General features: G+C 42.7%; 2 protein-coding genes and 1 pseudogene across 4 annotated transcripts; 2 read left to right on the forward strand and 1 right to left on the reverse strand.

Moving 5' to 3' along the window:
* The first annotated feature begins 25 nt into the window (after nucleotides 1–25).
* Nucleotides 26–2,553, forward strand: LOC144713080 (uncharacterized). 2 transcript variants are annotated; one of them, XM_078587565.1, is made up of 2 exons: nucleotides 26–1,833; nucleotides 2,443–2,553. In XM_078587565.1, exon 1 carries the CDS (start codon nucleotides 115–117, stop codon nucleotides 1,816–1,818), a length of 1,704 nt encoding a protein of 567 aa, XP_078443691.1. In that variant the 5' UTR covers nucleotides 26–114; the 3' UTR covers nucleotides 1,819–1,833; nucleotides 2,443–2,553. The 2 variants fall into 2 exon arrangements, with proteins under 2 accessions (XP_078443691.1, XP_078443692.1); XM_078587566.1 differs by lacking the exon at nucleotides 2,443–2,553 and adding an exon at nucleotides 2,285–2,337.
* Nucleotides 2,554–17,573: 15,020 nt separating this feature from the next.
* LOC144712661 (UPF0057 membrane protein At4g30660 pseudogene) lies at nucleotides 17,574–18,372 on the forward strand (annotated as a pseudogene). The gene is made up of 3 exons (XR_013583860.1): nucleotides 17,574–17,583; nucleotides 17,744–18,009; nucleotides 18,088–18,372. The product of XR_013583860.1 is annotated as a UPF0057 membrane protein At4g30660 pseudogene (transcript).
* A 272-nt stretch (nucleotides 18,373–18,644) lies between these two features.
* On the reverse strand, nucleotides 18,645–19,043 carry LOC144713210 (uncharacterized). Its single transcript, XM_078587724.1, has one exon. It carries the CDS (start codon nucleotides 19,029–19,031, stop codon nucleotides 18,705–18,707), a length of 327 nt encoding a protein of 108 aa, XP_078443850.1. The 5' UTR covers nucleotides 19,032–19,043; the 3' UTR covers nucleotides 18,645–18,704.
* Nucleotides 19,044–20,336: the final 1,293 nt, after the last annotated feature.

A 20,336-nucleotide genomic window follows, 5' to 3' on the forward strand; every position in this document is an offset into this window, starting at 1 on the left:
TGACGGGATTAAGACTTTTCCGGTACTGATCCAAAAGGCCTCCCCTCAAGACTGTTCTATTCTACTGAGAGAAGATGCTATGGAGGGAGCTATGCTTTACATTAATTTCTATTCATGTACGATCTTCAACATCCCCAAGAATCGATGCAGTCTTCCCGCAGATCTAACACCCTATCCTCTCTTTATCTCCTCTCTCTCCCATCTCTCCTCTCTATTCTCTCTCTATCTTTCTCTATCTCCTCTCTCCTCTCTCTTCCTCTCTCTTCTCTTCCCTCTCTCCTCTCTCTTGTCTTCCCTCTCTCTTCCTCTCTCTTCTCTTCCCTCTCTCCTCTCTCCTCAGTTCCTTTCTCTTCTCTCCTCTCTCCTCTCTCTTCCTTTCTCTTCTCTCCCCTCTCTCCTCTATTCTCTCCTCTCTGTTCCTTTCTCTTCTCTCCCCCTCTCTCCTCTCTCTTCCTTTCTCTTCTCTCCCCTCTCTCCTCTATTCTCTCCTCTCTGTTCCTTTCTCTTCTCTCCCCCTCTCTCCTCTCTCTTCCTTTCTCTTTTCTCCCCTCTCTCCTCTATTCTCTCCTCTCTGCTCCTCTCTCTTCTCTCCCCCTCTCTCCTCTCTCTTCCTTTCTCTTCTCTCCCCTCTCTCCTCTATTCTCTCCTCTCTGTTCCTTTCTCTTCTCTCCCCCTGTCTCCTCTATCTTCTCTCCTCTCTTCTCTCTCGTCCTTTCTCTTCTCTCCCCCTATCTCCTCTCTCCTCTCTCTTCCTTTCTCTTCTCTCCCCCTCTCTCCTGTATCATCTCTCTTTTTTCACTCCTCTCATCCCTCTCTCTTCTCTTTCTTTTCCTCTGTCTCCTCTATCTTTTTCTCTCTCTTCTCTCTTCCCTCTCCCTCTCCCCTTTCTCTCCTCTTTCTCTCTCCCTCTCTCCCTCTCTCCTTTCTCTCCTATTTCTCTCTCCCTCTCTCGTCTCTCTCCTCTTTCTCTCTCCCTCTCTCCTCTCTCTCCCCTCTCTCCTCTCCCCCTCTCTCTCCCTCCTCTCTCTCTCTCTCCCTCTCGCTCTTCTCACCCTCTCTCTCGACTCTATCTCCCCCTCTCCCCCTCTCCCCCTCTCCCCCTCTCGCCCACTCACTCTCTCCCTCTCTCTTTACTCTCCTTTTTGTCTCTCCTCGCTCCCTCTCTCCCCTCTCTCCTCTCTCTCTCTCTTCCTCTCTCTCCTCTCTCCCTCTCTCTCGCCTCTCTCTCTCTCCCTCTCTCTCCACTCTCCTTTTTCTCTCCCCTCGCTCCTTCTCTCTCCCTCTCTCCTCTCTCTCCATCTCTCCATCTCTCCATCTCTCTCTCCTCCCTCTCTCTCCTTTCCCCTCCTCTCCCCTCCCTCCTCTCCCCCTCCCCTCTCCTCTCTCTCCTCTCCCTCCCCTCTCGCCCCTCTCTCCCTCTCTCTCCCCTCTCTCCTCTCCCTCTCTCTCTCCCTCTCTCCCTCTGTCCTTTTTCTCTCTCCTCGCTCCCTCCTCTCCTCTCTCTCCCTCTCTCCTTTTTCTCTCTCCTCGCTCCCTCCTCTCCTCTCTCTCCCTCTCTCCTTTTTCTCTCTCCTCGCTCCCTCTCTCTCCCTCCTCTCCTCTCTCTCGCTCTCTCCTTTTTCTCTCTCCTCGCTCCCTCTCTCTCCCTCCTCTCCTCTCTCTCCCTCTCTCCCCGGAAGTTCTGCAAGGTGGTGCACAAGACCACATTGTGGAAGTAGACAATTTCATAACCGAATAGTGCAATGTCGTGCGGGGTGTGGTGTGAATTTCTGCCAGAGTTTTCAACGCACAGGGGGTTTGGTGCTATCAAATTTTTGAACACTTGGTGCAAAGGTTTCCTCTACACTGCATAACCTCTAGACGCGGAGATGGATGGGATGTTTTTTGGTTGCTAGACAGAGAAATTTAGTGTGACTAGTTTTTTTATTGTGCGACTTGAATGGCGAACCAATTAAATGTATGAACATAGCATACATTGTGATTAAAACTTCGAGGCATAAAAAATGTTTGATCGGCTTTTTCATCCTGCCATTGATTATTTGTTTTTTAACATTGCTTTTCCATAAAATGTTATTTGCTTAATTATTAAGAAATGTACGTTATAGACATACTAATTATTTACTTCATATGTGATATTAGATGTTGTGCAAGGCTTCGTCCATGAGTTGTATACTACATGAAGAAAAAGTGCTGTCACCACACCCACATTTATCAGATATACTAGTACTACTACTTTAAATAGTTATTAAAGCATTCTCTTGAACGTGTATTTGATGCCAAATAGGAAGATCAAGTGAATCTCTATGCTGCTTTGTAGCCCTTGTTATTCGAGTCAACCATAATTTCAGAGTGAGTTATTTTCTTAGTTTTTTAACTCCAGATAATTTCATGATGTCTTAGTTTTACGAAGAATGTCATAAATCAACCCTTTTCTTATTGAAGGAAGAAGAGAAGGATGATAGACACTCAAGGCATAGAGAGGATAGGAGTCGTCCACTACTGAGATGCAGAAGCACTTGTTAGAGCATAGAAACCATGGAGGAGAGCGGTAAAAATCACCAATAAATATTTTTTCTTACTTGAGCAAGCTTTCATTTATACAATATGATCTCCGATCCACTATTGATTGAATAATGGGTCCAAAATTCATAAGTTCCAATAGTCAAATGCCAAAGGACATAAGCACAAATAGAAAGATCATCAAGTACAGCGACAAAACAGCATAAAAACATAAAATAAATTCTTCTGCCAACATTTCGTATGGAATTATCTTCTTGATAATTATTGGTGGGCAATTAAAAGCCTGAATTCTAAGTTAGGAGCAGAACAATTTTGTCTAAGTAGATGGTAGAGGACTTAATCTCCCAATATCAAAGCCAGGTAATGTCAGCAGTGAGGGACAAATGAAGAGGATGAATAGATGAAGAATATAGGCAAAGAGAAAAATACAATTCATGGGGGAGAGAGAGAGAGAGAGAGAGATGAGGCTAAAGAGAGAGAAAATGTGACTGATAAAAGGACAGAGGTTTGATTGGAAAAATAAATAAAAACATCAGTGTTATTCTTCGATGTGATGATTTCATAAGCTCCTTTGAACATAAATTAAATTGATAAACATTCTTACAGAATTGTGAAAAAATCCAGGGAATAAGAGGATGACCAAGGAAACAAAACGTAGCATCCACAACCCTTGAAATCAAATAGAGCTGGAGGGATGATGCTTCGTCATCTGTCCATTCAAAAATGACATCTGTCATCATCCGGAGCGACAAACAGATGACTGATGAAAATGACAATCAAATGTTGGTAGATGACGGCTGACTTTTTTGGATGACGAATTTACTAAATGTGTTAATTATAAATTGTAAAATCTTGTGAAAATTTTTACCAATTCAAATGTGCATCTAAAGAAAAATCCACTTTTGGTTTCATATTGTTCTCTTCTGTTCATACTCAGCAGACGATTTAAAGATGTTTCTTTTTTATTTTATTTATTCTGTACAAGTTTTTTAATAGTAATCTTGAATTCTACATCTTCCTGTCCAAAGAACCTTTATCCTTGATTTTTTCACTCCATTTTGTATAGAGTTGTTGTGTTTTTCTCATTTTTCACCAGAATCGTTGACTTCTTAAAAAAATGGATGATTGGCCCAAGTTTAATCCCCCAGTGTGGAGCGAGTTATCTGAGTGCCAAATGAGCTGGATCGCTTCAAGGAAAGGGCTATAGGCACATTGGTCGCTGGTGGGTTGACGTCAGAGCAAGGTGAGGGAATTTTTTAGCTCATCTCCTTTGATTTGGAGGCCAAGTCCTGGACATGGGTTTTGGCAGATGTGAGGATTAATAGGGAGAAAACAGGCGAGGGGGAGGCCGTTGAACAAGATACAGAGAGAGTGGCGCCTCCAAACCCCCTTTGATTCTCTCCGCCTCGCGTGAGTTCACTCTGAGTGTTATTTTCTTTTGGGGTTTTCTCCCTTTTTTGCATGGTCAAATTGTTCATAGTTTGGACATTACTTTGTCCATCTGCTACATCATCTCAGTAGACGATTTACAAATTGGACATAAGCATTGTGGGCCCATAATTGCCTGCTCCATGGCTAAAAAGGCATCATCCCAGTTGAATATTCATTATTCCCATGAGAGAGATGAGAGACACCAAATAAATAGAAAGAGAGAAAAATATTAGAAGAGTGAAATAAGAAAAAGATCAACAAGTAGAAAGATAAGGAGAAGAAAAAATTCAAGAAAAAAGATAGATAAGTAGTCCATTTGGGTGCAGGAAATAGAAAGAAAGAGAGGAAAAGAAAGAAGACGCCAAAGGAGAGATATAGCATGCAAGGGAAGGGGAAAAAACAGAAGAGAGGAGTGAAGAAAGCATATGAAAGTAAACTCAATTGGGCTTCTTGGAGGGGTTGTTTACGATGAAATAGTCAACAGAAGACAGTGAAAATGACACAAAGAGAGAGAAGACATACGATAGGGAAGGATAACATTCAACAAGGAAAGTTTGACATAAATGCAGAGAAAACTTGTCGTTCTCAATGATAAATGACTTACTCGCTCATCATGGGAGAGGCTAATCAAAACCTGTTAAATAATTCTTGAGAAAGAAGATGAAAGTGAGTAGATAAATGGATGTGGATTCTCTATTTGTCCATCAATTCAGAGGGAGAGAGAATCGTTTTCAAACCCTAAAAGAGTGAAATCTCTATAGAAAAGGATGTATATAATTTCTTGAAGATGCTCGATGTTCATGCCTCGCTTGTGCAAGGACGCTGCAATAATGAACGTAAGTAGAGTTACATTTAGATGAATTACCTTCTTCATGTTTGAGATGTCGATACATCATTCTCATCACCACGTGGGGTTGTTGGGCGCATTCAATAGTGTAATGTGTTGGGTTCCATGCCTTGGTTTGTCCATGAAAAACATGTTTCCATGGATGCGGAAGCGTGTCGATCGATTCACAATCGATCTCCAAAAAAATACATTGAATTTACCTTGTGGGGAACTCATTCCACCCTTGACTTTGCCATTCTAAGATCGTTCTGAAGCCGTTCACGTGTGCAGCCTCTAGAACTATCCACGCGATCACTCGGCGCTTGGATCTCCATGTCTTCTTCTTCGATTCTTCTTGAAAATCTAGAAGATCCCTTCACGATGAAGACTCTCTCCCTTGGAAGAATGGAGAAAGGGAGGGGCTCTCAAATCAAGCTTGCATGGGTGCTTAAAATGAGACCCCTTTCCCTCTTTATATTTCACTTAAAGTTTTTCTCAAAAACCCTACAAAATAAAATATATCCACTGATGTACCACAAATCATGCATGCAAAATAAACATTTTTTAAGGGTTTATGAAGTCATATAATTAAATGAACATGCATTGTTATGCAATTATTCATTCATTATGTAAAATGTCATATTTTTAATGGGTTTTTTCATTTCTAAAAAAAATAGTATGAAATTCGTTGATTAATTAGAAATAAAATTGAAAAAATAAAAAATTAATAATAATAATATATGTATAATTAATAAAAAGGGACTTCTTATTGAGCCGCCAAGGCGCAGCCATGGCTGCCACATTGCAGGCGCCACCCACAGCCACAGCCAAGGCCGCAGCTGCACAGCGATGGCACCCGCAAGTGCAGCCAAAGCCAGCCCCTCAAAGCGGCCCCCAAGTTAATATCAGCCAACGCACAAGGTAAGTCATGTTACTTCAATTCATTAAGTAATTGATTTTGGCAATTATATACTGCATGCGTTTTCTAGAAACATCAATATGGGATGTTCAAAATCCAATCCTTCAAAGGTGAACAAGCCAGGCCATTGATGGCAATAATGGGCCACGCTCTGAAGAAAAATGCACTTAAAATCCGATCGGGCTTCGAGCCAACCTGGCCTGAAGCCCGTATCAAAATGGGCTTTTTAATAAGTCGGGCGTATGATCTCGATTGTTCATCTTCTTTAAGAAGCTTGAACTGTCAAGATCAGTTCATATTAATTTTATTTTATTTCTAGGCAACAACTCAGCAACGTGGACCAATCGAAAGAGGGCATGTGGACACTCGAAGCTGACTAAGCAGGTCCACCAAATCTAAAGGGGTCCATAGCTACAATTTGATTGTACCCACTGATTCCTCTTGTAGATGATTGAACAGTCGAAAATAACTCAACTGATTTCCCCTTCCCGTTGTCGTCTCCATCGCCGAAGATTTCATTCTGACAATAAAAAGGAGGATTTTTGCCAATTCATCGTCGGAGATGGTGGCAGAGAAGTCCCATATTGTTCAGGAAGGTTTGTAGACCACTCCTGACCTATAAAAAGCTCTCTAAATGACCTTAAACGTATCTTTTTGCCGCCGAATTTCATGATTTAAAATCAGCATTTTCCTTAAGGGCTGAGCACCGCTGTCCGTCTCCTCTTTGTTTGATTCTCTCGGTCAACGATCGTGACAGGTCCATGACCTGAAGGGAGAGCTAAAAGAGAGAGAAATTAGAGGAAAGATCAAGGAATACTTAACTGAAGGACGACGCGGCCAGAACGGAGGTCAGGATCGTCAGCAACCTCCATCCATCGCCAAAATCTGGTTAGTAATTCAACTTTGCTTTAGATTAAATTGGTATATCATTTAGTATACGAAAAGATTGAGGAATCATCCTCAATCCATTTCTCGAAATTGAAATAATTCGATTTCGAGCAAAAACACAAAAAGGTCGAAACCTCTCTGGTGCATTTCTTCAAACACCTTTTCGACTCATCTTCTAAACGTTTTTTACACCACCCTTTTAAATACTTTTAAACCAATTAAAATTCTATAAATATAAATAATAAAATATGGGAAGATAAAATTCCTAATCTATATGCTTACTTAGGTAAAATGTCTTAAAAATCTTTCTTGTTCCATATAAAAAATCCATAAAAACCCATTTAATTCATTTAGGCATTTTGTCAAACACCGTTCCACCATGTAATGACCCTCAAAATTCTCTACCAAACGACTTCTAAAAATTATCAAAAAGTTCCTACAATCATTAATATTTCTCTTCCACAAATATATAAAATTTGAGGTCTAGATAAAATAATTTTTTTTTACTTATTGGGAAAAACCACAGTGCCGAGTATGTCCAACCTCGCGGTTAAGCCCGTAGAGCGATCTAGCCGTGCCCTAGATGCCACCTAGGGGGATTTTATATGTAAGTAATTTTTTTATCAGCGTTTAAAGGCGTGGAGCGAGCATAAGTATCCCAATTACACTTGGATCCCACTCGTCCACGCCCATGTGAAGGAAAAAGATAAGATACATAAGTGATACTTGGTAGGTGCTCAGAGAATGTCACTCCCACTAGCGTCTCTTCGCATCCCCCCGTGGCGGTGATGCTGCATAGAATGTACGGAGACCTCCCGCCGTTGACAGGTGGCATCGATGAGGTGCGTGGCAAGGAAATCGGTCAAGCGAGAGAGCGAGTGCTCCCGCCTCCTTTGCTTCATGCAATACGCTAATCGTGGGGGCCAATCACCAGGAGATGATCATTCGTGCCAGCAAGAGTGTGTGGAGCCGGTGTAGCAGATGTGATGCTTGGAGTGTGCGCAGTCCAACCCATCGTCCGCTGATGTCAACATTGAGGTGCGCGGCAAGTCGAACTATCAGACCAAGATAAAATCATTAGGCGTGACTTCCTTTACAACTCATTATCAAATTCTCTCTTGTTCTCTCTTAGACACCAACAAACACCTAGTGGTGTTTGTTTATTACCATTGTGGCGAGTTCCTTATTCATACATTGAAGTTCACCAACCTTCTGCTAAAATTTACCTCATTCTCCTATTTCGAATCCAATTAAAAAAATAATTAAATTCCCTTTTAGAATCATCCTCCTGTCCCTTCGTTTCTTTACTCTCTAAGTCAATAGTCAATTCCAACTCGACTAGCCAATCCCTGTGGAGATGATCTTGCTCAACATTATACAATTTTGAGTAAGTTTAAAAAATAGAAATTTTATTTAATTGAAGAAGAAATAATAACAATGACAAATTTAAGACCCCATTTTTGCCTTTGTCATCCACCAATGCCCTTATGACCTTGTGAGTGTGACTCTCCAGGCCCACTTATGATTCTAGTTTATAACTTTAGTGGCCCAAGAACATTTATTGACCAACCTTATTAATTAACTGATAACTTGAAAATTTTCATGTTTGATTGATGAATATTACATTATATTTATGTGTTTTAATGACCATATTTGCATGTTATCATATATAAATGAAGATAAATGACTTACACTTTGATTTTATAATTGTTTCTATTTTTAATTATTTTTTACATGGTATTTAACCTCATTTCATTGAAGAAATATTTTTTACAGGGCATTAAATACTTGGCTAAAGGTTGATAAGGGCTTTCCCATTTTTCTGGAATTTTCCATATTTTTTATAATTTTTTTACCATTATTTAGTCAAGAAATGAATTTAGAATTAAAAGAATTGATATTTATTAATTTATTTAATATTTAAATACAATTTTATATTAAATAGGTGGCGTCCACGTCATTCGCCCGAAAATTCGGGCGAATGATTGGAAGTGCCAAGATTAGTCAATGATAGGCTCATTATGGCATCACGCATCGCGATGCCATAATGAGCGAATCATGTACTTTGAATCGCGATGCCATAATGAGCCTATCATGTACTTTGAAAAAGGAACGTTGTGCAGTGAGCGAGAAGAAGAAAAGGTACGTTCTTTATTATTATTTTGATTCCTTTTGTGCAATAAATGCACGCAGAGAATTGTTCTCCATGTGCATTTATTGAAGTAGAATCCCCCTACAGTCGATTAGTTGCGTGCATTGATTGCACGCGGCTACCAACAAACATGCAGTTAATAAAGCCCTTTTTGCATAATCAATGAATGAGAATCGATAGCCGCATGCATTAAATGCACGCGCCAATCGATTCCACGTGCATTTAATAGAACGGAAAGCTTACTTTTTATATATTTTAAAACACCGTTTCTGGCCATTTAAACGTAGTGATCATTCTCCAACGATTGTGCGCTGCAGACGTGGACAATGACATGTCAGAATGCGATCTGAGAAGGGGGAAAACAAAAATAAAAGCGTCAACCAATCAAAAAAGGGCATCTTATGAGATATTCTGAAGAGAAATAAAAGATCTAACGGCCTGGATTAATCCTAGTAAAACCTTGATATCTTGAGATCTCAACGTCCGATTGGGCAGAAATTTTGAGGGCATGTTTGTCTTTTCCCCCTCTACAACCCAGACCGTTGGATCTTTAAATAGAGGTCTGGAAAAGGGCGAAATTCACTTTTTGAAGCTCTATCTAAGGATTTGGCGAGCAAGAACACAGGAGTTGCTTTGGAAGTTGATAAATCTTGATTCTGCATTCAATGTTGTAAGTTTCTGGTTTATATTTTGAACTTCTTCTTGAGAGATTCTAAAACGCCTTGGCATGGGTGAAATGTACATGCCCTAGAAGTTTTTTTGAATGAAATTAGCACTGTTATTTGAGTCTGATTCGAGATCTGATTTTTAATCCTTAGTTTTAAATAGATTTGGAACAATTCTGCATTTTTAGATTTTTAAATTAGGGTCGGATTTCATCTTTTCCCCAAATTCTTCAATTTCTCTCTCTAGGTTAATTCATCTATTTTCTTTCTATAGATTTCAAAATTGATTGTTTGAAAATTTAACTCAATATATATAAAAAACCTAAATGTAAAATTTCATCCAAAAATAAGTCCATCTTGAAGTCCAATTTCAAAACCCCTTTTTCGATTATTAAATTCCCAAGTTTAATTCATAAAAATTATCTTTAAAATTTTATAATAATTGGGAAATTAATAATTCAAATTAATCTGATCTTATAATTAAAATTATTGTATCTTGAGCTTTTTCACCAAAAATATTTAAAATCAAAATTAAGTTTTTACTTAATTTTGATTAATTAAAAACATCATTAAGTATAATTAAGGTTTATTAATTGTTAAATTAATTCATCCTTGAATTAATTTATTAAAAATTGGATAAAAATTCTTGCTTGCTTCCTCCTTGTGGTTCGACCCCTTGCTTGCTCTATACAATGTACTTAGTGATTAAGGATATTTATAAATTTTATTATATAAAGTCTAAACGCCAAATCAACGACGTATTTACACATCATTTTTAGGCTTATCATTAACTATATCAACATATATATTAATTAAATAAGGATCGATTTAACCCAATCGATAGGTTAAGTTTCCAGCCCGTGGGGTGCCAAGCTACACCTCCTGTTCTAGAAGGTACTAAGTAGTCTCGAACTCTCCCATGGAACTTTTATCGTCATTAGTTACCATATATGTATACTCCATCATTCATGTGAGACTCTCAAACAACTTAAGGTATGGTTTATCGTCAAACCCTTATCCATCATTCGATTAGTACTGATGCTTAACAGGGATCATTGGAGAACACCTTCTCCAATATCCTCACTACCCTAGTCAGGAATTTTTTCTGCATCGTCTTCCTTGAGTCAATCTCCTCTTATACTGAGGGTTGATGATCCTGTCTTGACAACTCAATCATCTCCGTAAGCTTCTTACTACATCTATAACTTATTTGAATCCCATGGCTTGAGGCTCATAAGTCATAGTCAAAACGTAGTCGTCCAGTCACAAGATGACCTTGGTGTCTCAAGTCAGTGGATCACTTATACAATCGTGACTTGAATCAACCTGATTGACGTTTATGTATAATACCATTTAGTGATTCATAAGGATTAATTCAATGAACTCTTTCTCAAAAGAGCACCCATTATCTGTCCGTAGTGTCGCCACACTAGTAGCCACATGATTAGCTATACTTGTCGTATAAGCAGGATTAGCTAATGCTATTCTGTTCGGATAATTTGATGACCGTTTCGACTATCCATCGAATAGGAATATTTAGAATACATGTTTAAATACAAGTGATCCATGGATTATGATCTCATCATAATTCACTAAGTCATTGCACATATTCATGGACTTCATTATAAACATCACACGAAACAATAATGAACTTAAATAAACATGGTAATGTGATTGGCTTGACGACATCCATCATAATGCACACAACACCTCAATACTCTCTACATCTAGGCTCGCTCCTTAGGGCGTCACAACCTTACCACCCACTAAAAAGAGTCGCTCTAATGGTGCATTTGTTGTTGGCATAGAGAGGTACCCCATGACCAACTTTGAAAGATGTGGATAAGCGTGCACACTGGAGTACATTGTCCTACCGATCTCCTTAATTGCCCATCGTCCATACATCTTTATGTTGGACTGTGCTCCAAATCGCCATGCTCGTTGGAATTCCTCTACATCACCAAATGACCATGGCAATGTGCTACGGATGATAAGCTGTAGAATTTCTTACTTCTCCGCCTCAAAAGTGACCCCAGTGAAGTACTGCTTTGATGATGACAACTCGGAAAACACTTCTGCAACATAACATTGAAAAGTTGCTATACCTTTGAGTTCATCATGTACCTTTCGATGAACCGTTTGTAAATGTCGCCAAAAAACATTTGTGCTTCCATCTTTAGGCCGTTGTAAGTAGCGTTTGTTTGCAGAGTTAAAACCACGATACATTTCACATATGTTCTTTGAGTCATCCACTGTCGTGAAGTACTCAAAGATTTTTGCTCTAGATGGTTTCTTCAAATTTTAATCTAGCTCTCTATTTCCACCGCTTGCGTAGCGTCATTGCAATGGGGCGACGATTTTCTGCACTAGACTTCATACTTATCTTAAATTACTCTGGAAATAATTTTTCCCAAGAAAAATAGCCTACTTACTTGAAAAATAACAAGAAAAAAAAATTTATAAAGAATAGCTCAAGAATAATCCATGGCTAGAACCGATCACATGAGAATTTGAATTTGAAACTTGATGAACAGGCAATGAAACATAATTCATCTATGATTAAAGCCATGCATCAAATATGTAAATTTAAAATTAAACATCGACCTGCATGCAGAACATTGCCCTGTGCGCAGAATGGCTCAAAATGAATTTTTCATATCAATATGATGGCGCAAAGAAAGTGCCTAGAACTTCAGAAATGTCTGATTGAAGTAAGATCCTCTTCGAAATCGAATCATAATAGCTCCAATTTCTCTGATTTCTTCTACAAACTCATATCTCTATTTCCCTGTAACTGGCAAGCGCCATATGGCTCTTCATAAGTATATGACTTATATTTAAACCAGATATAATCTTAAGGAGAGAATGACAAGTAAATTATTCAAAAGAGAAATTAGCCATTATTTTAGTACTTTAACTTAAGCTAATACCGTTCGCCGCATATGACAAGAAGTGACAATATAATCAATTATGCAATAAAATGAGGCTCAGTTTTTTTTATATAATTTAAGAGGAATAAATTGAGGGAGAGAAGAGGAGAACTGTAAGTGATAAAGAGAAAGAGAAGAAAACTGTGAACTAGATATAACTCTAGTCCACATTCTTCAATATTTAAGATAGTTGATACATTAATGTACTTTGCAATGATTGAATATTTAAGGTGCAAAGTTGATTCTGTCAAAGGTGCATCGATAATTATCATTTAAAATAAATGAAATTTAAATATTTCTCAAAATAAGAACTTTATTAGAAGAAATTTATAAAATATGACAATATATGAATTCTCCCATGTTGAAGAGTGAGAATGGTAGAAGAAGAATCTCTAAAGAAATAAGATGAATTCTCCCATGTAGAGAGTTCAGTTTCACCCTCTATTTATACAGGGCAGACGTCACATTTGTTTAAAGGAATTTGAGTAAATTCTAATGGATCCTTTAGAAGACTTAAAGAATACAACTTGATATGTGGGAGCTGAATCATCATGTGTCTATTTAATCACCAAACTTGATATTTCTGAAACTCTTAGTATCCCTAGTAATAAGTGATGGCAGGAATTCTGTATTATTACTGGTGTAGTCTGCATATCTTCAACACTAAGCATTAAGTAGGGTTTAAATACAAAGAGAGAAGGCATTTAAAAGACGAAGCTTCAGGTAAGAAGAACTTTCTCAGAAGAAGAACTTTATTAGAAGAACTTTAAAAAATATGGCAGTAGATAAAGACTGAGAAGAGTAGAAGAAGAATCTCTGACATTTGGTTTGACACGTCTCCAAATGCTTAAAAGACCTGAGCAACTAAAGAAGCATTATAAATTCAATACATGATTGCAAATCTATTGAGATGACAATTTCAACAAGAGACATGATAAAGAAAATCAAAACAGGTAGCTGACTTTCTTAGCTTTGCCATGAGCCCATAGACTCCACATTGATGCAGTTTGATTGAATTTAAAAAGTAGTTAAATTGAAGACAGCAGTGACCTGAATGGTTGCTTCAAATGTCAAAAACTTGAGAGATTGAACGTAGACATTCGTGGAGGGAAGAAAGATGCCCACCTCTGGGATATCATGCCTCCTCTCAGCCTTAGAACAAGATGCAAAGTTGATTCTGTCAAAGGAAGAACTTTATTTGAATTAACTACATTATAATATCGAAGAAACGCCAATTGAAACTCTCAATACATAAGAAAAGCGAAGATTGCAACAAAAAGAAAAACTAATCCAATCCAAAATCCGAAATCAACTCGGAAGTCAACTCAGAAACAATTACCAGGAAGACTTTGTCACCTTCGATGGACTTGCAGAGAGGAAGGGTCCTCAAGGGATGAAGCTCAACTCCGAGCCTGTGGGCATAAGCGGGCGACGATTTTTGAATGGACATGTTGGCATAAGCGGGTGAAGATTTAGAATAGAAATTTAGCCTTAATCCTAAATTTCTAGTAATATTTTTATTAAAGTCCCCCGTTCCGTCATCCACAAGTCCGTTATCCGTTCTGTTTTCTATAACAGACGAATAGCAGAACGGGGTTAATGATGGACTTGTGATAATGACGAAACCCAGACGAAAGACGAATCAGACAAACCAAAATACCCTCAACGGATAACTGAACATAAGTCCGTTCAGTCCTGTTCCGTCCATCCAAGATCGTCATCCATTTACATCCAACAACTCTAAAATCAAAGCCCAGACAAAAACCCCAAACTCAAACAAGAGGAACACATATAACTACAAGGGTCCATAAATACAGTAGTTCAAAAATAAACAACTCACCTACAATGGGAAAAAAATAGGCCACATCAATCAAGCGAATGGAGCAGAGAAAGAGAGAGGAGAGAGAGAGTTGAGGGTGGAGAGAGAAAGAGAGAAAGTGAGAGAGAGGAGAGAGAGGAGAGAGAGGAGAGAGAGGAAAGAGAGGAGAAAGAGGGAAAGGGAGAGATAGACATGGTCCAAACCGTGCGAGCGAATCCCGCTCGTGCGGTTGGGCGAAAGTGCGGTGCGGTTGTGCGGTAAATCACACAGGATTTTCGCACACCGCACCGCACACCGCACAGGGGTCGATGCGGTGCGGATTTTTGCAGTTGTGCGAATCCACCCCCCCTCCCCCCCCCCTCTCTGCCTGCTGCTGCCCCGGTTGGCCCTCTTCAGTCGTCCCCGCTGCCCCGCCCCCCTTCTAGCCGCGCTTCCTGCGGCCGTCCCCCCATCTAGCCCGCGCCCCTCAGCCCGCGCCCCCTCTGGCCATCCCCACCGCCCACTCCCCCCCCCTCTAGCCCTACGGGTTGGTGCCGCGGTGTTGGAGAGTCCATCTTCTGATACCCGAAGTGCGGGTTGCGCCGTTTTGCCGAGAGGTACCGAGACCCGTGGAGCGGGTTCCCTAGGTGGCGGTAGAGGTAAATTTACCTCCTCATTCCCCAAGTACTCTGTTTGAAATTGTCCGCCTGATGGATCTTCGGGTGGAAGATTCCCTACGGCGGGATCATTTTCATGATCCTTGTCGCGTTCTACTATATCGGCATTCCGATACTGGGTTTAACTAATGATGTATGCAATGAAATGATGGTCAAGAGATGCGTATGAATTTCAGGAAATGATGTGCGTGAAGAAAGAAGATGTTACGTTGATATGCTACTGACCGTGTTAAGCAGAAGCTAACACGACCGGCTCTGATACCAATATGATGTAGTACGGTTCCACCAGGATCGACGGCTCGTATTACGTCACAACAAAGATGGTGAGTGAAATTCGATTAGTCTGTTTAAGTGAAAATGATTGTCGTGAGAAAAACCCCCGAACGAGCAATGTAGGACTTCTACGACTGAGGTGAACGATCAACGAATTTCAATGGTGAAGATATTGATCACTCGTAGACTCCCAATGACCCTTAAAACCAACTATGATGACAATGGTGTAAGGGGTGTGTGACGGCCCGGCGTTGTTCCAACTCTAAAATCAGCGAGGAATCCTCTACCACAAGAAATCCTATCTCTCTTGATAAGTGGCTATCCTATCCCAAATAACGTCTCTTCCTAGGCAGCGGAATCGATAGGGAAACGATGGCACTGCAACAAGTAATAATACTAGAAATTAATGGAGGAGAGACGAGTAGGTACCTGTTTATCGATAGTCCACGGCAGCGTAGCCCAATTAGGAAATCAGGACGACGACAGGGCTTCGAAGTCGACGAGCATCTGATGGGGAGGGGCGGCCGGACGTTATCGAGATCCGGAGCACGCGAGCGGAGGGACGCGGCCGGCCGCGGCTGTGGCTTGCGCGCATGCTCGGCAAACCGGGCGCGGGCGGCGCGGGACACGGTCGCGGGGGCGCGCGGGCTCGCTCGGATGGGCGCACGGGGGCGCGCGCGGCTTGGGCATCGTTCACTCTCTCTATCTCTGTATCTCTCTCTGCCTCTCTCTCCTCTCTCCTCTGTTCTCTCTTCCCTCTCTCTACTCTCCACTCTTTCACTTAGGTATCGGGGATCGGATCGGATCGGATCGTTGATCGTTGATCGAAAGATTTGAACGAACAATGCTTATTCGAACAGACCCGTTGGTCGTATTCGATCGAAAGTTTGGAACGAACATTTTGGTTTGTTCGTGTTCGATCGGCCATTTGTTCGAACTGTTCGAACAAAATCGAACAAGTTCGAACAAGTGGCCGGTGGCTCGCCGGGGACTGCCCGCGGCTGGCGGTGCTGCACTGGCGGTCGCTGGCGGAGGTCAGTCGCTGGCGGCAGTGGGCTGCGCCAGCGCGCAGCTGCGACACTCGGCGTGGCCAGCGCTGCGGCAGCTGGCAGAGCCGGTGGGCTCGCCAGCCGGGCTGTTCGCGGACGCGCAGGGGTTCCCCGCCTCCGCCGCCTCCCTCTCGACTCCCACCACCTTCAGCGTTGGCTCCGCCTCCGCCGCCGCGCGCGCCGCCTCGCCGGCCCGCTGCGCCGCCACGATCCTCTCCCGATGCCGCTAGATCTCGCCGGCGAGCCGCGGCAGCTCCTCCTCGACGCTGAGCAGCTCCATCGCCCTCTTCAAGATCGGCACCGCCGCCGCCTCGGCCGGGGGGTCGTTCTCGACGGCGAAGAGCACCTCCTTGCACTCCCTCCGCTTCACCTCGGCGGCGGAGAGCCACCAGCCGGCGGAGCTCCGCCGTCGTCTCCTCCGCGACCTCCGCGCAGAGTCTGAGCTCGCTCACGGCCTGCTCCTCCCTCTTCTCCGCAGCGGCAGGATAAGCCTCTCCTCCGTCGTCTTCCTCCTCTCCTCTGCTTGGCCCGCCGGAGGGGCTGAGCTTGGCGCCGGCGCCACTGGAGCCGGTCCGCGACCACGTGGAACGCGTCCGGTCGGTTTCGAACATTCGAACCGATCCGATTGGAACAACGCGTTCGAATCGAATTGAATTCGAACATTCAATCCGAACAGCCATCTTGTTCGAACAATCCGATCCGAACAGACGCGCAGATCGTGTTCGGATGGAACATTCGTAACAATCTGTCCGAATCACCAATCCCTAATACAGAGGTAAAGACAGAGATAGAGAGAGTGAACTAGAGATTTAGGGAGAGAGAGAGAGAGAGAAAGGAGAGAGAGAAGAGTGAAAGAGTGGAGAGTAGAGAGGGACGAGAGAACAGAGGAGAGAGGTGAGAGAGGCAGAGAGATACAGAGATAGAGAGAGTTAACGAGAGATTTAGGGAGAGAGAGAGAACGAGAGAGAGAAGAGTGAAAGAGTGGAGAGTAGAGAGGGACGAGAGAACAGAGGAGAGAGGAGAGAGAGGCAGAGAGATACAGAGATAGAGAGAGTTAACGAGAGATTTAGGGAGAGAGAGAGAACGAGAGAGAGAAGAGTGAAAGAGTGGAGAGTAGAGAGGGACGAGAGAACAGAGGAGAGAGGAGAGAGAGGCAGAGAGATACAGAGATAGAGAGAGTTAACGAGAGATTTAGGGAGAGAGAGAGAGAACGAGAGAGAGAGAGAGAGAGAGAGAGAGAGAGAGAGAGAGAGAGAGAGAGAGAGAGAGAGAGAGAGAGAGAGAGAGAGAGAGAGAGAGAGAGAGAGAGAGAGAGAGAGAGAGAGAGAGAGAGAGAGAGAACGAGAGATTAAGAGATAGATCCATATAAAAAGGTAATCAGAGAGATGAAGCGATAGAGAACGATAAGAAGCCACAAGAAAACATTTGCAAGATGTCCAGAACAGATGAGCGAGAGTGAATAAATAAAGTCTTCTAAGTTAACGACTTATAATTCAGCCTACATTTTTTCCGTTCCGGACAACAATCTCGAATACAATCCTCGCGTTAAAATAATCGGATCCGGTCAACAATATTGAATGGGCCGTATTAACGAATCTCATCTGCGCGCAAAAAGAGACACGCGGCGTTCATGGAGTCCAGAGGAAATCTGAGGCGTATACGGTGGATCGGACGGTGGAGATCGGCATACTTGTTAGCGATCATGATAGAAAGGTGCAAGTTGGAGAGGAGCTCTCGCAAGGATCGTCTTCTTCCTCTGGAAAGATCGGCGAACGGATCTCTGCAATCATGCGTACCAGCAGATGCTGCACCTTTCTGGAGATCTTAATTGCGATATTGATTCCTCCTCTCGGAGTCTGTCTCCGCCATGGCTGCTGCACGGCAAGTTCCATGAATTTCACGGTAATCCTTCCGATCGTTATCTGATTCAATTTCTTTGGCGTTCTTCTCTTGATTCAGCTGGAGTTTTGCATTTGCCTGCTGCTCACCTTCCTCGGATATCTTCCGGGGATCATCTACGCGGTTTATGTGATTGTTGCGGTTGATCCGGAGCCTCTCTATTCACCGGAGCCCAATTACTGGCGACCGATCAATGCTTAGATCTGGTCAATCGCCGTGCCCTTTCGCGTTCGAATCCGTGACGTGTGGTTCCCGACAATTGAAAACTCACGAAGCCCATGATTAAACATCTGTTGATTAAATTATACATGCCGTAGTAAAATCCGTCCCCGTATAGTTGTTTCAGTTTCAGCGTCTTTCAATTTTAAATTCTACTGATTCAATTCTTCATCTTCAATGTCTTGAATTTTAGTTCTCACCACATCGTCCATCGATCAAACTCTTCCAGCTCGAGATCATGAAATCCGATCCCGTATAGCTCTCACATTTCTAATATTTCAAAATTGTTTATCCAGTACATCAACCCATGATCGAATTCTTAACAAAATCCGATCCCATAGGTTTAGATCATGATAGAACCATCGTCTTCCTGCAATTTCTGAACTGCTCTTCTTCGATTGGGGCGTTTTCCATGGCAAGAAATAGAAATCAAATGGGGGAAACGGATGAGAGGCGAATCAGACCATGTTAAGATCTCCGCCGGGGAGGATTTTCTCCGCGGGCGGGCGGAAGGAGAGGAGTATCGCGGCGAGGAGAACTCCGATTAGGTCGGCGGCGGCGTCCTTGAAGGACGCCCCGGCGGATTCCATGAACCCTAGTTCGTCCGCCGCCTCCTTGGCGGCTCCGGCCGCGAGGGCGGAGAGGCAGCCGATCCGAGTCGACCATCGACGCAGGAATCGATGACGAGATCGGGAGACGACGAGCGATACGATGACGGCGATGAACAGGCAGGCGACGGCGTGCTGGAGCTTGTCGCCGGCGAGCCACTCGTCGTTCAACTCCATCGCTGGCACCGACTGCTGTTTTTCTTCTGATTTTCTTATTCGAAAACGAACGTTTTATCTCCCGGGGTGTCGGATGACGTTGACCAGAGTCGTCGTCGTTGTTCATGATGCCGTCCACGTTTGGTTCGGATCGAGTCGATCGAATGTTGGTCGAGTGTTTCGATCGATCCAAATGAGATTCGATCCGACTGGATCGAGTATTCCGATCGAAGAAGGGCTTCAGGTCGAGTTGTTCTAGATTTTTCGATCTGTTTGAATGAAATAGTTCGTGAAAAAAAACGAGAACTCCCTCTCTCATGCACTTCATGCTCTTTCTCTCTCTCTCTCTCTCTCTCTCTCTCTCTCTCTCTCTAGGGTTGGGAAAAAATGTTTAGTTTGTTTGCGTACACGAACAGTCCAAATCTTACACGAACATGTTCGAACGGTTGGCGTTCAGACGGTTCGCGAACAGGTGGCATTCCCGAGGTAATGTAATATAAATTATTATTTTTACACTAAAATAGTGAGAAAGAGAGAGAGAGAACAGGAATCTCCCTCTCTCTCTCGCTGCCCTCCTCTCCCTCCCTCACTCACTCCCTCTCTCACTCTCTCACTCTCTCACTCACTCTCCCCGCTCCCTCTCACGTGCCCTTCTCTCTCTCTCTCTCTCTCTCTCTCTCTCTCTCTCTCTCTCTTGTTCTCTCTTTCCCTTTGGCTCTCTCTTGTGGGCGTGGAGGATCGAATCGGATCAGATCGTTCGAATCTTGATCGAAAGATTCAAACGAACAAATGCTGATTCGAATAAATCTGTTCGAATCTTTCGATCGAAAAGGCCTTTTGTTCATGTTCTATCGAAAGTTTCGAACAAACAATTTGGTTCGTTCATGTTCGATCGGCCATTTGTTTGAACTTGTTCGAACAAGTTCAAACAAATGGCCAGTGGCCAAGCCAGCGGCGCCAGCGACCGCCAGCGACTTTCTCTCTGGCGGTCGCTGGCGAGCGCGGGCGGTGCTGGCGGTCGCTGGCAGCTGCTGGTGGTTGCTATGTGCCGCTGGCACCGCTGGCTAACCCAGTACTGCAGGAGCTGAACTGAGCACCGAATCCGGATTCGAACATTTGATTCAAACAACGTGTTTGAATAGGATCGAATTCGAACATTCGATTCGAACAGCCATCTTGTTCGAGCAATCCGACCCAAACCCGATGCACAGATCATGTTCGGATCGGATCTGAACTGGACAAATTGGTGTTTGGATTTGATTGTTCGAATGCCCGATCCGATCAAACGTTCGAACAATCTGTCTGAATCCCCAATCCATACTCTCT

This window comes from Wolffia australiana, chromosome 15 (genome assembly GCF_029677425.1).
Source record: "Wolffia australiana isolate 7733 chromosome 15, ASM2967742v1".
NCBI classification, from domain to species: Eukaryota; Viridiplantae; Streptophyta; class Magnoliopsida; order Alismatales; family Araceae; genus Wolffia; species Wolffia australiana.